Source organism: Lithobates pipiens, unplaced genomic scaffold (assembly GCF_037356315.1).
Source record: "Lithobates pipiens isolate NorthernLeopardFrog02 unplaced genomic scaffold, aLitPip1_a1.2 Scaffold_16, whole genome shotgun sequence".
Lineage (NCBI taxonomy): Eukaryota > Metazoa > Chordata > Amphibia > Anura > Ranidae > Lithobates > Lithobates pipiens.
In genome coordinates this window covers 62,237,561-62,252,786 of record NW_027507748.1, presented here as the reverse complement: position 1 = coordinate 62,252,786, position 15,226 = coordinate 62,237,561, and the positions used below count along the sequence as shown (strand labels likewise).

The window sequence follows — 15,226 nt, the reverse complement described above, 5'->3', positions numbered from 1 at the left end:
CCTCCGTACCAACAAAAAAGAGGTTTCCTCCGCAGGGGCGTAGGGAAACCTCTAAACCAGAGGGGAAAAAAGAGAACCTGGCCCCAAAAAGGCAGGGGCAGAGGAGGGGCGATTTTTCGCCCTCCTATCCAGCCCCGTAAAACCCAGTGACTTTCCAGCTACAGGGGGAAGACTGGGGGCTTTTCTTCCACAGTGGGAGACAATATCCCCCAATCAATTTATTTTAGGGGTAGTAAGAAGGGGGTACCTCTTGGAATTCCTAAGACCACCCCCTCAAAGGCTCCTTGTCACGCATCTACCCAGGTGCATGGTAAAGGCCGAGGCCTTGCTAGAAGCTCTGAGGGAATTGGAGAATCAGGACGTTATTCTCAGGGTCCCAAAAGCAGAGGGAAGGGGGTTTTTTTCTCACATCTTCATAGGGAAAAAACCCTTGGAAGTTCAGGTTGTTTCTGAACTTAAAGCCCCTGAACGCTTCAGTGACATACAAAAGATTCCGCATGGAATCGATCTTTTCAGTAAAGGCGCTTCTGCCCCACAACTGTTTCATGGTATCCCTGGACCTAAGGGACGCGTATTTACACATCCCTATAGCGGAAGCCTCGCAGAGGTTTCTACGCCTTGCCATAGATCTGGGCGGAGAAACAATACACTTTCAGTTTCAGGCCCTGCCATTCGGGCTATCCTCTGCACCCCGCATATTTACCAAAGTCCTGGCAGAAGCCATGGCCTTTCTTCGGCTCCAGGGGATATGTATAATTGCTTACCTGCTTTTATTTGCAGCATCCCCAACACAGTTGGTCAGGGATCTCGATCTAACCAAAGGGGTCCTTACAGACCTGGGGTGGCTTCTGAACTTGGAAAAGTCCAGCCTGATCCCCTCACAACAGATCTCCTACCTAGGTTTCCTGTTGGACTCAACACTGTTGAGAGTTTTTTCTACCAAGAGAAAAGGTACAAAAACTGGACAGTGCGGTGGCCTCTCTTCAGAGCAACCAGCTGGTTTCCATAAGGGTTCTGATGTCAGTACGGGATCTCCTTACATCCACCCTTCCAGCAGTGCAGTGGGCAGGGCTACACTTTCGTCCCCTACAGTCCTTCATCCTAGGGGTGTGGGACCACAGTCAGGAGGCCCTAGACACCTTAGTTCATATTCCACACCAGGTAAGGAGATCCCCCCGGTGGTGGAGGAAAGTGACAAATCTGTCGCAAGGTCGTCTGTGGCTCATCCCGATTTCTCGGATAGTAACCACAGACGCAAGTGGAAAAGGTTGGGGGGCACATTTGGGTTCCCTTCTAGCCCAGGGCACCTGGGAGGACGGCGAGTTGACTCGATCGTCCAACTAGAAAGAATTAAGGGCAGTGGGACTAGCCCTCAAATTCTTCAAAAAAGAGCTCCGGGGTCACCACATTCAGGTGCGGTCGGACAACTCTTCCGTAGTGGCCTATTTGAACAAACAGGGTGGCACGAGAAGCGGAACCCTGTTGTCTTTAGCGACAGAGATCCTGTCCTGGGCCGAAACCTACCCCCTTTCGCTCTCAGCAGTTTTTCTGAGGGGAGAGAAAAACGTGGTAGCAGACTTTTCTCAGCCGAAAAAGGCGGAGGGAGGACGATTGGGTTCTCAACCAGGAGGTCTTCAATCTCATAATAAGGAGATGGGGGTCTCCGGAGGTGGACCTGTTCGCGTCCAGAAACAATGCAAAAACCCCCTGTTTTTTCTCCCTAAAAAGGGGAGAAGGAGCCTTAGGGGTGGACGTTTTGAGCCAGAATTGGCACTTCAGAACTTGCTATGCCTTCCCACCTCCAGCGTTGTTGCCAGCAGTTCTGAGAAAGTTTCAGATGGAAAGCACATCTCTGATTCTGGTGGCTCCACATTGGCCCAAGAGAGCATGGTTCTCAATGCTAAAGCAGTTGGCGGTAGAACCTCCCTTACTCTTGCCCCCTCATGGACGATCTTCTCTCTCAGGGGCCAGTCCTCTGCCCACAGGTACGCCAGTGGAAGTTAGCGGCCTGGCTACTGAGGAGGGTTTATTAAAATCTAAGGGATTTTCACAGAAACTAGTTTCTACCCTCCTGGACAGTAGAAAAAAGGAAACTCGCCAGATCTATGAAAAGGTCTGCTTACGTTTCAACAAGTGGTGCGCAGAGAACTCTTTCCCAGTACGGAGCTCCTCCGCAGTGTTGGAATTTTTACAATGTGGGGCAGATAAGGGCTTATCCATTAGTACCCTTAGGGGTCAAGTATCAGCCCTCAGTGTTTATTTAGAGGATCATTTGGCTGCCAACCCATGGGTAGTCAGGTCCTTTAGGGCCCTGTCCAGACAGAGACCGGTCCAGGGCCTGTCCTTTCCCAGATGGGATTGATCTTTAGTTTTGCAGAGCTTAACTGGACCCCCCTTTGAGCCTTTAAAGGAGTGTCTTCTGAGAGAGCTTACTCTGAAGACAGTGTTTCTGGTAGCAGTGACAACTGCTAGGAGGGTCAGTGAGATGGAGGCCTTATCAGTCAGGGCTCCCTTTTGCGTTATTTTTCCGGATCGGATAGTTTTGAAGACCGATCTAGCCTTTTTGCCGAAAGTGGCATCCAGCTTTCATAGAAGCCAGGAAATTGTTTTGCCCTCTTTTTGTCCCAATCCCTCCGGTGAGAAGGAACTAAAATTCCATTATTTGGATGTTAGGAGATGTATCCTACACTATCTGGAACTGACCAAGGCATTCAGAAGGTCAGATTCCTTATTTGTTTTGTTTTCCGGGGCCAGGAAAGGTTGTAAGGCGTCCCGGCACACTATTGCTAGGTGGCTCAGAGTAGCCATCGAGCAGGCTTATTTAGTTCAGGGAAAGAAATCCCAGTGGGTATTAAAGTACACTCCACTAGAGCTATGGCAGCCTCCCAGGCAGAAAGAGCGGGAGCAACGCCAGAGCAGATTTGCAGAGCAGCAACATGGTCCAGCTATTCCACTTTTGTAAAGCACTACAGAGTGGATCTGGTGTCGGCAGGTGAGCAGACCTTTGGGCGAAAGGGTGGGACTACAGCTTGCAAAACCTAACTGTTAAGTGCTCGCTTATCCTCTCATAGTGGCTGTCCTGAAAGACGATTAGGGAAAATTAGAGTTACGCTTACCGGTAACGTCTTTTCCAGTAGTCTTTCAGGACAGCCCTAGTTCCCACCCGAAAATTGGGGGGTGTCTTACAAAAGACCAGAGCGCAGCAAGATAATGGTATTTGATAAATATGTTATTAATGTGTTCTTGTGTCTCCCCAGCTGGCCGGAGGTATTCTCGATATAAACTGAGGTCCGGCAGGGGAAGTAAGAATTTATGGGCTGGCGCAGTGTTTCCAGAGGAAGAGGAGGAGTCTATCTCTCATAGTGGCTGTCCTGAAAGACTACTGGAAAAGACGTTACCGGTAAGCGTAACTCTAATTTTTTCCCCCCATTGGGGAGATTTACCTTCACTTCCTGTCTCATAGCCAAAACAGGAAGTGAGAGGAAATCCCTGCAAATTAAAAGGGAATACCCCCACGTTACCAGAACTAGTGCCCCACTGGAAGATTTCACCTCTTCTGCTTTTTTTAGGGACAACCCAAATCTTGGGATTTTTTATTTATTTATTTACATGCAATGATAATGGTAAACAGGACAAATAGAGAGGGTGAATCTCCCCAACGGAGACACAGCCAGCAATAAAAACCTGACAGGTGTTCTAATCCCTCTCCACTATCCAAACAAAAAAAAAGGCTCATCTACAGGAAGAGGTCCAAACAGAGTCAAAACATGGTAAATGTGGTAAAAATGTCAGACACACCCAATAAATACTTACTTGCAGTGTTTTTCCTTTCCATTAACGTTTTTTATTCACTTGTAATGTGCTTTGAACTTGTTAAAATTCTTAACTACTCCAGGAGAATCAATGACCTAGCACCCCCCCCCCCCCCTTCTTGCATGTCATATCCCTCACCTCTTCTGGGAGTGGAAAACTGTCTCTGCTGGCCCAGCTCCTCTGGACAAGCATGCAGATCTGGGGCATTAACACCACTAATTATAATTGCTGAATTCTTATTCCAGGTTAGCAATGTGTAAACTTGAAGATGCAACCTTAATCACTGATCTGGAACACACATGTGCCCACCACATGTCCTGACACCTGATATACTGTACATATGCTTGTCCAGGTCAGTGACTTGCCAAATAGTAAGTGAAGAATATGAATGGAATATGCACCTTCCAAATTACGCATGCAATGGTCGCTCCCACATTTGTTTGTTTCTTGCCAAATACAGTTAGGTCCATATATATTTGGACACAGGCACAATTTTCATACTTTTGGCTCTGTATACCACCAGAATAAAATTTAAAACGAAACAATCCAAAATGAATTTGAAGTGCAGATTTAAGCTTTAATTCAAGAGGTTGAACATAAATATCAAGGACAAATTTTAGGAACTGCAACCATTTTTATACACAGCCCCCACCCCCCATTATCAGGGGCTCAAATGTAATTGGACAAATGAATATAATCATAAATAAAACGTTTTTTTTTTTTTAAAAGCCAGCAGCTACAAATACTGCAGCTGCTGACTTTTAAAATAGTGACACTTACCTGTCCAGCGCGCCCGCGATGTCGGCACCCGAAGCCGATCTCTCGATCGTCTCTCGGGTGCTGCCGCCGCCATCTTGGGTATGGGAATCAGGAAGTGGAGCCTTTCGGCTTCATTTCCCGGTTCCCTACTGCGCATGCGCGAGTCGCGCTGCGCAATAAGGATAGTCCCCGCTGTCTCTGGGATCCGTGTGTTTCCCAGCAGGCAGCAGGGGGCCTTTCGGAAAGGGGCGTAGATTCTGCGGAAAGGGGCGTGCCTTCTGCAGAATCTACGCCGAAGTGGGTGCAGATACCTGTACTGTACAGGTACCTGCACCCCCCTGAAAGGTGCCAATTGTGGCGCCGGAGGGGGGGAGGATTCCAATGAGCGGAAGGTCCACTTTAGGGTGGACCTCCGCTTTAATATTTTGTTGAGAATCCTTTACTGGCAATGACTGCCTGAAGTCTGGAAACCCATAGACATTACCAAAGACTGGGTTTCCTCCTTTCTGATGATTTGCCAGGCTCGAACTGCAGCTGTCTTCAGTTGTTCTTTGTTTGTGGGTCTTTCTGCCTTTAGTTTTGCCTTTAGCAAGTGAAATGCATGCTCAATTGGGTTTAGATCAGGTGACTGGCTCGGCCATTGCAGAATATTCCACTTCTTTTACTTCAAAAGCTCCTGGGTTGCTTTTGCAGTGTGTTTTGGATCATTGTCCATCTTTACTGTGAAGCAACGTCCAATCAACTTTGCTGCATTTGGCTGAATCTTGGCTGACAGTACATCTCTAAATACTGCAGAATTCATCCGGCTGCTTCTGTCTTCTGGTCACAATAAACATCAGTGACCCTGTGCCACAGGAAGCCATGCATGTCCATGACATCACACAGCAAGCTTCACCATGTTTCACAGATGAAGTTGTGCCCTTTGGCTGTTCCAAGCCCTCTCCACACTTTTTTCTTCCAGTTATTCTGCTACAGATTCATTTTAGTTTCAATCCGTTCAAAGAATGCTTATCCAGAACTGACTGTGAAGTCTTCTCTTGATTGTAGACTTTGACAATGATATGCCCACCTCCTGGAGAGTGTCCTCACTTGTCTGGATGTTGTGAATGAGTTTTTCTTTACCATAGAGAGGATCCTGCGATCATCCACCACTGTTCTTTTCTGTGGACGTCCAGGTCTTTTATGTTGCTAAACTCACCAGTGTGGTGTTCTTTCCTCAGAATGTTCAGATTTGGCCACTCCTAATGTTGTGGCCATAGTTTTTGAAGCCTTACAATGGCCGGTTTCACTTGCATGAACAGCTCTTTTGAATGCATGAGGTATTTTCACAGCAATAGATTGCAAATGCAACTTCAGACCTTTTACCTGTCTAAATCAATGAAGAAATAACGAAGGAGGAGTTGCCCACATCTGGCCATGAAACAGCTTTTGATTAAATTGTCCAATTACTTTTGGTCAGTTGAAAAAGGGAGATGGCTATTAAGAGCTGGAATTCCTAAAACCTTCCTCCGATTTGGATTTACATACCACCAAATTCAACCTGAGAGTGTGCACTTTCAGCCCATAGCCATTAAATAACTATAGCTTGAATAGGTTATGGTAAATACCTGAAATACACTAAAAAATTGTGCCTGTGTCCAAATATATAGGGACTAAACAAATTCTCCTATAAGGCTAAAAGAGTAAATACAAGATCACAGATGGACCTACCAGAAAAATCGGTTGTCTGTCCTCTGGTCCTGTGTGCTGCGGTGGGCATTGAGGCTGAGGTCCAGACTGACACCCGTAGAAGACCAGGCAAAGTAAAAACTTCCGGAGTTCAGCACCTTGCGGACCTCAGACATCCGATCTTCATCCGCGGGGTCGATCCTTAGGGAGATGAACTCCGTGGAGGTGACACGAAAGACTTCAGAGTCCTGAATCTTTCCTACTGACATACAGCCGGTGACCACCACCAGATAATATGACATTGTCTCCCCTGGAAGAAATGACATCCATTATTTAAAAAGAGACCTTGTCACCAACTTAAAAAAACTGCAGGTAAAAAGCATAAAATCTCTATTTTAAAAACTTAATTTGTGAAATTTTTCCTCTCCACAAATTTAATGGCCCAGCATCTATACCCCTCCCTACGTAACCTTTTCTGTAGCTGCTGGAGGAAGACCGAAGGGGAATAGAATAGAACAGCCTTTCAACTAGGGTTCCTCCCAAGGTTGCTCGGGGTACCTTGAACAAGGAGAAATTTCTGCACCAATGATCTTTATAGCCATCTGTAGGGGGAATCCTTCCTAATGACCACAAGTGTAGGAGCACTCTCCTCAGTGACCATCATGCCATGTACACTGATCTGTAGATATAGTAATTATTTAATTATGAGACCTGAAGTTTATTCAAGGGTTCCCCTATGAGAAAGGCTGCTATAGAGCCACCTAAATGACAGCTCTGAGTCTGCTGGGGCTCCTGACATCTCATCCAAGATGGCAAAGTCCAGCAGCAGTCTCAAAGCTTTGGCCACTTTCACACTGGAGCGGAAGCCGCATTCACTTTACTGATGTTTTAGCAGCACTTTTTGGATGCTAGAGGGGTGCTTTTAAACCCTGCTAGCAGCCGAAAAAAGGGTTAAAACCACACGAAGAGCGCTGCTGCCGAAGCGCTTTGCAGACGCTTCAGCATTGCTGGCCATTGATTTCCACCCCAAAACATGCTGCTTACAGGACTTTTTTGTTTTACCATCCCGCAAGTGCACCGCTCCAGTGTGAAAGCACTCGGGCTTTCACACTGGAGTGACAGGAGAGGCCCTTTGCAGGCGCTACTTTTAGCGCTAAAAGCCTGTAAAGCACCTCAGTGTGAAAGTGGCCTTTTTGATGTCTATAGAAGACATTTTACAGGTAAAAACCCATACATAAAAATATGCTAAATGCACATATAATCTTATGGGTAGATTGCTGTTGAAGTGAATAATCCAGGGACAGGGTCTCTTTAACCATCTGCTAATAATAATAAAGATTATTTTTGTAAATAGGAGACCTAAGCTTTAGCTTACACTGTCCTAATTTTCCTGTCCTACACCAGACTCTGAACAGAAGTGACTTATCAATGGCTCGAGGAACCGCACTGAGTCAGTTTTGCCGGCAGACCTGAACGGGTGCTCCATGCTAGTCTATGGAGCGACGGATGTCAGCGGTGACATGTCCGCTGACATCCGACCCGATAAAATCAAACAGATGGCCCTACGTTCGCATCCGTCCCTGGCGGATCGGATCGGGTGAGATCTGATGAAAAACGGACATGATGTCCGTTTTCTTCCAATCTCTCCATAGCAACCAGCGGCATTCGGCAAGCCCCTCCCCGCTCAGTGAGCAGAGAGGGACCCGTCATCCGCCAGCTGAGCGGAGATCAACGGAGAGATCTCCCACTGAGCTGGCGGACAGAGGCGGACTCCGTGGAAGCATACACTGAAGAACATAAGCGCTGATGGATTACTTTTTTGTTTTTGGGTTTAGATATGCTTTAACTGTTCATATGACTGTTCTAATGGCCCATACACACTATCAGTTTTTGGTCTTCAGATTTACCAAAACCATATAATATGAGGTCAAACCTTAGGAGTTTCAATTTGTATGCAATCAGGCAGGCCTTTGCACTACATGGTTTTGGTAAATATGAAGACAAAAATCAGCAGAAAATCTGATAGTGTGTATGGGGCTAAAGCTGGCCATACACCTATAGATTATCTGCAGATTTTCTATGGTTAGATGGAAAAAGTGCAACAGATTTCTCCATGTTCGCTAAACTGTGTGGATGGAGGAATCTCCCACTTTTTCCATCTAACCATAGAAAATCTGCAGATAATCTATAGGTGTATTGCCAGCTTTAAGGAAAATAAATAAAAGACACCAGAAGGTAGGTAAAACAGTCCAGTGATGAGACGTTTTTCCCCTTCTTGGCCTATCCTGGAATAACAGCAGCCATTAGCTGACACATAAATAAAAGTCACACATTTCAGCCTTCAATATAAATTGGTGAAGCTGAATTAAAAGGATACTAAGACAGGTCAGCCCATCTTGCATGCATACCCTTGTCTTACCACCATTTCTGCATCATGACTTTCTCAAACTTCTACCCTATCCACCTCCCTCCACTCACCACTTGCCCGCTCCTTCCAACACCACTGTACCTGTATCATGTACATTCCACTCACTCCTCGCCAACTCACATTTGTTTGTTTCCAACTACACTTATTTACTCACTGCAGTGATGCGCACTTATTTGCTACCACCACATCGCTTGTACCAACATGCACTGCATTTGTCGCCACTGCACCACCGTGCACTTATTCACTCACCGCCACTATACGAACACTAAAATTGGAGTGCAAAATCTGGTGCAACTCTGCATAGACACCAATCAGCTGACAGTCTTTTTTGTCAAAGACTAATTCAACAAGCTGAAGTTAGAAGCCGATTGGCTACCATGCACAGCTGCACCAAATTCTGCACTCCTCAGTTTAGTAAATAAACCCCTATTATTGTCACTGCACCAACAGACACATCTTTACTTGATGGCACATTTCCCTTGCAGTCATTTACACCAATATGCACGTCAGCGAGTTGTAGTTAAATTACTTGTTGCCACTGTACTGACGCACGCTTTTGCAATCGTCCTTATCACTGAGTATGCACACTTTTGCCAGTCTTACAAATGGCAGAATTATCAGTAGGTCTGCATGCTCTAGTTTAGCAGACAGTACATTCAATATTAAGGACTCTGTGCAGGCCAGTCAAGTTCCTCCAACCCAAACTCACTCATCCATATCTTTATGGACCTTGCTTTGTGTACTGGTACAAATAATTTGAAGGGGGGGGATTTTCTTTTCAGGGGTCGGGCTTGACCCCTTAGTTCCAGTGAAGAGAACTCTTAAGGTGTCCGTATAGAAAGACATTTTGGACAATTTCATGATCACAACTTTGTGGGAACAGTTTGGAGATGGCTCCTTCCTGTTCCAACATGACAGCGCACCAGTGCACAAAGCAAGGTCCATAAACACACGGATGAGCGAGATTGGGGTGGAGGAACTTGACTGGCCTGCACAAAGTCCTGACCTCACCCCGATAGAACACCTTTGGGATGAATTAAAGCAGAGACTACAAGCCATGCCTTCTCATCCACATCAGTGCCTGACCTCACAAATGCACTTCTGGCAGAATGGTCAAACATTCCCATAGACACACCCCTAAACCTTCCCAGAAGAGTTGAAGCTGCAAAGGGTGGGCCAACTCAATATTGAACCCTACAGATTAAGACTGGGGTGCCATTAAAGTTCATGTGCGTATAAAGGCAGGCATCCCAATACTTCTGACAATATAGTGTATATTTGCATGGCATTAGTTCTGCACACAAATAAGGCTTTAAAGGGTTTAGTACAGGTCCAGACTGTCAATCAGAAAATCTTACCAAGATTAAGTCGCAAAACTCCCAACAGGCCATAGGCATCCATGACTTTTGTATATCTGCTCTTAATGGCTTCTTTTTCTGCCGAGGCTGCAAAACAAAAAAGGTAAGAAACATGGTCAATGAAACTGATAACAGGATTTTGTGAACACTGAATACTTCTGCTTAAAGTGATATTAAATGCAATTCAAAGACAAAAATGTCATACTTACCTGCTCTGTAGTAGTTTTGCACAGGGCAGCCCCGATCCTCCTCTTCTCAGGTCCCCCGACACTCCTGGCCCCTCCCTCCTGCTGAGTGCTCCCAGAGCATGCAACTCGCTATGGGGACACCCAAGGCGGCTCAATCTTGAGCGGCTGCTCTGCGTGTCCATTCACACACAAATCCGTGGCTCGGCTCCACCCTCTCTTGCTCCTGGTTGTGATTGACTGTCTCAGCCAATGATAAGGGAGAGTTTCCAGAGAGCTGAAGCTCTCGTGCTCACCGCTGGACCGCGACAGGGCTCAGGTAAGTATTGGGGGGGAGGGCTGCTGTACACAGAAGGCTTATAATGCATGAAGGTAAAAAAGCCTGAGCATTTAGAACCACTTTAAGTTGACCATACATGGGTCAACCATCAGCTTGAGCAAAAAGAACAGACCCACGATTCCCCCAATCCACACACTCAATGTGTATGGGGGGAATCCTCCCCACTGTGTCACTAATCTGACAGCGGAACTTCCTTGCGCTCAGAATACACAGATTAGAGCTGCAGTTTATAGCCTGCAGCACTAATCAAGCAAATTAATACCAATAGGGTGGTTGCACAAAAGTCAATAGGTTAGGACAGGGGTCTTCAAACTATGGCCCTCCATTTTTTCAGGAACTACAATTCCCATCATGCCTAGTCATGTCTGTGAATGTCAGCGTTTTACAATGCCTTATGGGATGTGTAGTTTCGTAACAGCTGGAGGGCCATAGTTTGAAGATCCCTGGGTTAGGTCGTATGCAAACTACATTAATAAACCCTTATACAAGTTTTAACAGCCTTCATTTTATTATACTGGATTTTTATACCGTGTCCATACAGTTACTATACAATTCAAGGCGATTGGTGGCTACGAGGGCTCCTGAGAGCTCACAATCTAAAAAGGGAGGGGCAAGTGATAAAAAAGTAGTAACAAGCGTTATACACAGAGCGCCCATTTTTTTTCCACTCACTGCAACCTACAGGTAACCTTTTAGCTTCACAGCTTTTGAAGCTCTGTGCAGATCATATGATAAATGCTCAGGTCATAGTTCTTAGGCTGCATTCACACCTGAGCGTAGCGGGTTTGAACATTTTTACCGGCGTTTTGTCGCGCGACAACGAGCGTTTTTTTAACTTCGGCGGTTTTTTTTCAGCCAATAGGAAAAATAGTTTTCATCTGCTTATTTTTTCTTGAGCAGATACAGCGTCAAAACGCCCGTAGAAACGCTCGTTGTCGCGCTAAACGCTCGAATCGAGCGTTTCCATTAGTTTCTATGGGAATGAAAATGCCCAAATCAGCCCAATTCGCGCGACAAAAAAGGGTCCGGAACTTCTTTGAGCTTCAGGCGTAGGGCTTCAGGCGACATGGAGTGGAGATGTGAACCATCTCCATTGAGAATAATGGATTTTTTCCCCTCCAGCGTTCAGGTGTGAACGGGCTGTAATATCTACTCGTTACTTATGTTAAAATCATCCAAAAAAAGCTATAAATGCACAAATGGTATAAGCTGGCAGGCCCAGCATCAAAGTTGCATTCGAACATCTCCATAATAGTCACTTGAAAGACCTTAATATGTGTATATTTGTTGTGACCTTGAAGAGGTTCAGGGTCAGCTGTATGCAATAACCCCCGGTATTTTTTATTTTTTTTTGCTGGCATTTCTCTTTTAATAGTGATCAAAACAGCTGATTAGCTGCTGGATCGCTTTTAGAAGCGGTGGGAGGTGTTTCTCAGGCTTACCTGTCTTATTGGGGAGCCCAGGATCCGATTCGGTGGTGCAGGCGGCTGGCCATAAAGATGAACAGAGACTTGAATGCCTCTGATCATCTTTACGTTCTAGGACAAGGGCTCCAAACTTTCTAAACAAAGGGGCCAGTTTACTGTCCTTCAGACTTTAGAAGGGTCAAACTGTGGCCATTGGACGTAGAAAAGGTCCCGACATCAGTGGGAAAAAACAATGTTCCATCATTTGTGTTAGCGGGAGGGATTAAACTCCTTCGTTGGCGTCATTGGGAGCAATTGGGTCCCATCATTGGAGTTATTGGGCCCCATTGTTGGGGTCATTGGGAGAAATTGTGACATAATAAATTGCAACGGCTGCCATTTTTTTTCTCCAGGGTCTCTGCTAAAAAGAAAAAATAATGTTTAGGGGTTCCAAATAATTTTTCTGCAAAAAAATACAGATTTTTACTGTTAGTGTCAGAAAAGGCCTGGTCTTCAAGTGCATAGAGTAGAACTATAAAGTTTTACTTCGATGGTACATGGTCCCATCAAGATCGGCCTCTTATGTCCTGGCAGCCTCAGCTTTGTTTCAGGGGCTGTGGACAAGAGTGCTCGCTCCTTCGTGTCTGGAGGACATGTTCAAAAAAAGTGAAGATTTTGGATAAGGGTTTAAAAACGTAAAATTTTATATATACTTTAAGGAGAGACAAACCTAAAAAACAAAAAATAAACAAAAATAAATAAAAAGCACAAAAAAAAAAAAAAAAAAAAAAAAAAAAAAAAAAAAAAACCTAGAGGCTCCTAGATTCATAGCCACAAGAATTGCTATAGCCAGGTCTTGGAAGTCTTCTATAGTGTTTGAATTGGTTAAGGCCAAATGATCCTGGATAAGGATTAATGAAAGGCTTTACACCAAGTTGAACGATAAAATGACCGAGTTGGAAAAAACTTGGGACCCATGGATCAAATATCTGTCGGGGAATGCCTAGTGCCCACTTGGCCTTTTAAAACTTTTGATGGCGTGGTATGGTTGCGTTTCTCTTTTGCCCTTTCCTTCCTCTTTTGCTTTTCTATGCCTTTTCCATCCTGGAAAGAAGGGTCTTTGCCTGCATTGAGATCTACAGGGCCCTTTGGTCAGTGAACTGTACAAGATGACATACAGATCCCCCCAGGAATACCTGCCCTTAATCTATCCGTTGACGTAGAAGCTCCTACTATGGCGGCTATGGAAATTTAGAGTTAGGACCGCAGTATATACAGAGGTCCTTTGACGTGGGCACTGTGACTTACACATATATTTGCAAATGTGTGCAGACAAAACCCTCTGTTTTTAAAGCAAACTGTTATGCCCTGTACACACGGTCAGACTTGCCAACGACAAAATCCGTTTTTTTCCCAACAGATTTTGGCCCAAACTTGTCCTGCATACACACAGTTGCACAAAGTTGTTGGAAAATCCGATCGTTCTGAACGCGGTGACGTAGAACACGTACGACAGGACTATAAAGAGGGCAGTAGCCAATAGCTTTCATCTCATAATTTATTCTGAGCACGCATGGCACTTTTCCGACGGAATTGTCTACACACGATCAGAATTTAAAATGATTGGATTTTGTTGTCGGAAAATTTCTGATCCAGCTCTCAAACTTTGTGTGTTGGAAATTCCAACGGAGAAAGTCAGATGGAGCCCACACACAATCGGATCGCACATTTTCCATCGGAGAGTCCGACCGTGTGTACAGGGCATTAGACAGGACAATTTGGTTATTTTGCAGGCTGGCTGGTAAATCTTTTGTTTGTGCAATGTGTGTCGCCCTTCCATGTGCCCCTTGCTGTCAATGCTAGTTATAGGTTGGCACTGTTGCCATTTTTATGTACATGTTAACATTTGCACAAATGTCTGCATGCATACCGTATAAAATACTGTTAACATCAGATCACAAATGCAGACTATACATTATGGACCAAAATGCAGATATGTAAATGGGCCCAGAGCAGTGTGGCTCAGAGTGCAGAATAATATATACTCGTGTGCTTAAGACCTTAAAAGTGGTTCTAAAGCCTCAAGGTTTTTTTTTTTTTTTTTAACCTTTATGCATTCTATGCATGAAGAAAATAAAATAAAAAAAACCTTCTGTGTCACAGGCTTGCCCCCTTACCTAAGCCACATTGTGACCCAGTACTGTGCTGCGGTTCTCCTGTTTTTTCCTTCCTCCCTTGGCAGATCGATAGCAGTGGGAGCCATTGGCTTCCCAGCAAAGTTAGCCTGCGCTGTAGCCATCTTTTGGCAATAGCACAGGCAAGAAGGGGTTAAGAGCATACAGTATATAGGAACAAACATTTTACACACAGTAGCTTTTCAGTCCTTAGATGTGGTGGCTGCATTTGTTTTCTTTTATAAGCTTTTTTTTTTTTTCCAATGGTGATCCTGCCAGTAACAGACTTCCTGTTCTATGATGACAATGCTTACTTCAACTGTATTGTATCTATTGAACAGCAGTGTTATCACCCTAGGACAGGAAGTGTTATGACTACAGAATAAATCTCCTACTCTATCACATAATAGGAAGTAGAGCTGCACGATTAATCGTCAAGAATCAAAGTCGTGATTCTTTTCTCTTCCCGATCTTCAAAACAGCATTTCACAATTCTTTCTAACAAGGGCAGAGAGTTCTCACAGATGGAAAAGAAAATAATAAAAAAAAATCTAGTCAGCCCTAAGTTTTATCATGACATCAGGAGAAGTATAAACAAAGTAACATTTCTTCTTAGATCAAAAGGAATGGGGTGGCACAGTGGTGTAGTGGTTAGCACCCTCACCCAGCAGTAAAAAAGGTTGCTAGTTTGAATCCCAACCACGACACTAACTGCCTGGAGTTTGCATGTTCTGCCTGTGCCTGCCTGGGTTTCCTCCGGGTACTCCGGTTTCCTCCCTCACTCCAAAGACATGCAGGTAGGTAGGTAGGTTAATTGGCTTCTGTTCAAAATTGGCCCTAGTATATGAATTGGATTGTGGGCTCCTTGAGGGTAGGGACTGACGTGAGTGTGCAATGTACAGACATAGGGACAATTGTAGACACTCACTCAGGTTGAACTGGATGGACTGGTGTCTTTATTCAACCTTACTATGTAACTTCTGCCTGTAGATGAGGGAAGTTTAACCACTTAAAGACACCCTTTTTCTGGCACTTGCTGCTTACAAGTTAAAATCCATATTTATTGCTAAAAAATGACTCAAAACTCCCAAACAT

The 15,226-nt window shown here is 44.9% G+C and overlaps 1 protein-coding gene across 7 annotated transcripts in view; it reads right to left on the bottom strand.

The window, feature by feature from the left end:
• SYNJ1 (synaptojanin 1) overlaps nucleotides 1-15,226 on the bottom strand; it is a 173,870-nt gene that overhangs the window by 105,079 nt on the left and 53,565 nt on the right. For all 7 annotated transcript variants that reach the window (XM_077479975.1, XM_077479978.1, XM_077479979.1 and 4 more), the window contains exons 3-4: nucleotides 10,027-10,113; nucleotides 6,283-6,550 (exon numbers count right to left, since the gene is read on the bottom strand). In XM_077479975.1, coding sequence (XP_077336101.1) covers nucleotides 6,283-6,550; nucleotides 10,027-10,113 — 355 coding nt within the window. The remainder of the gene's footprint in view (nucleotides 1-6,282; nucleotides 6,551-10,026; nucleotides 10,114-15,226) is intronic.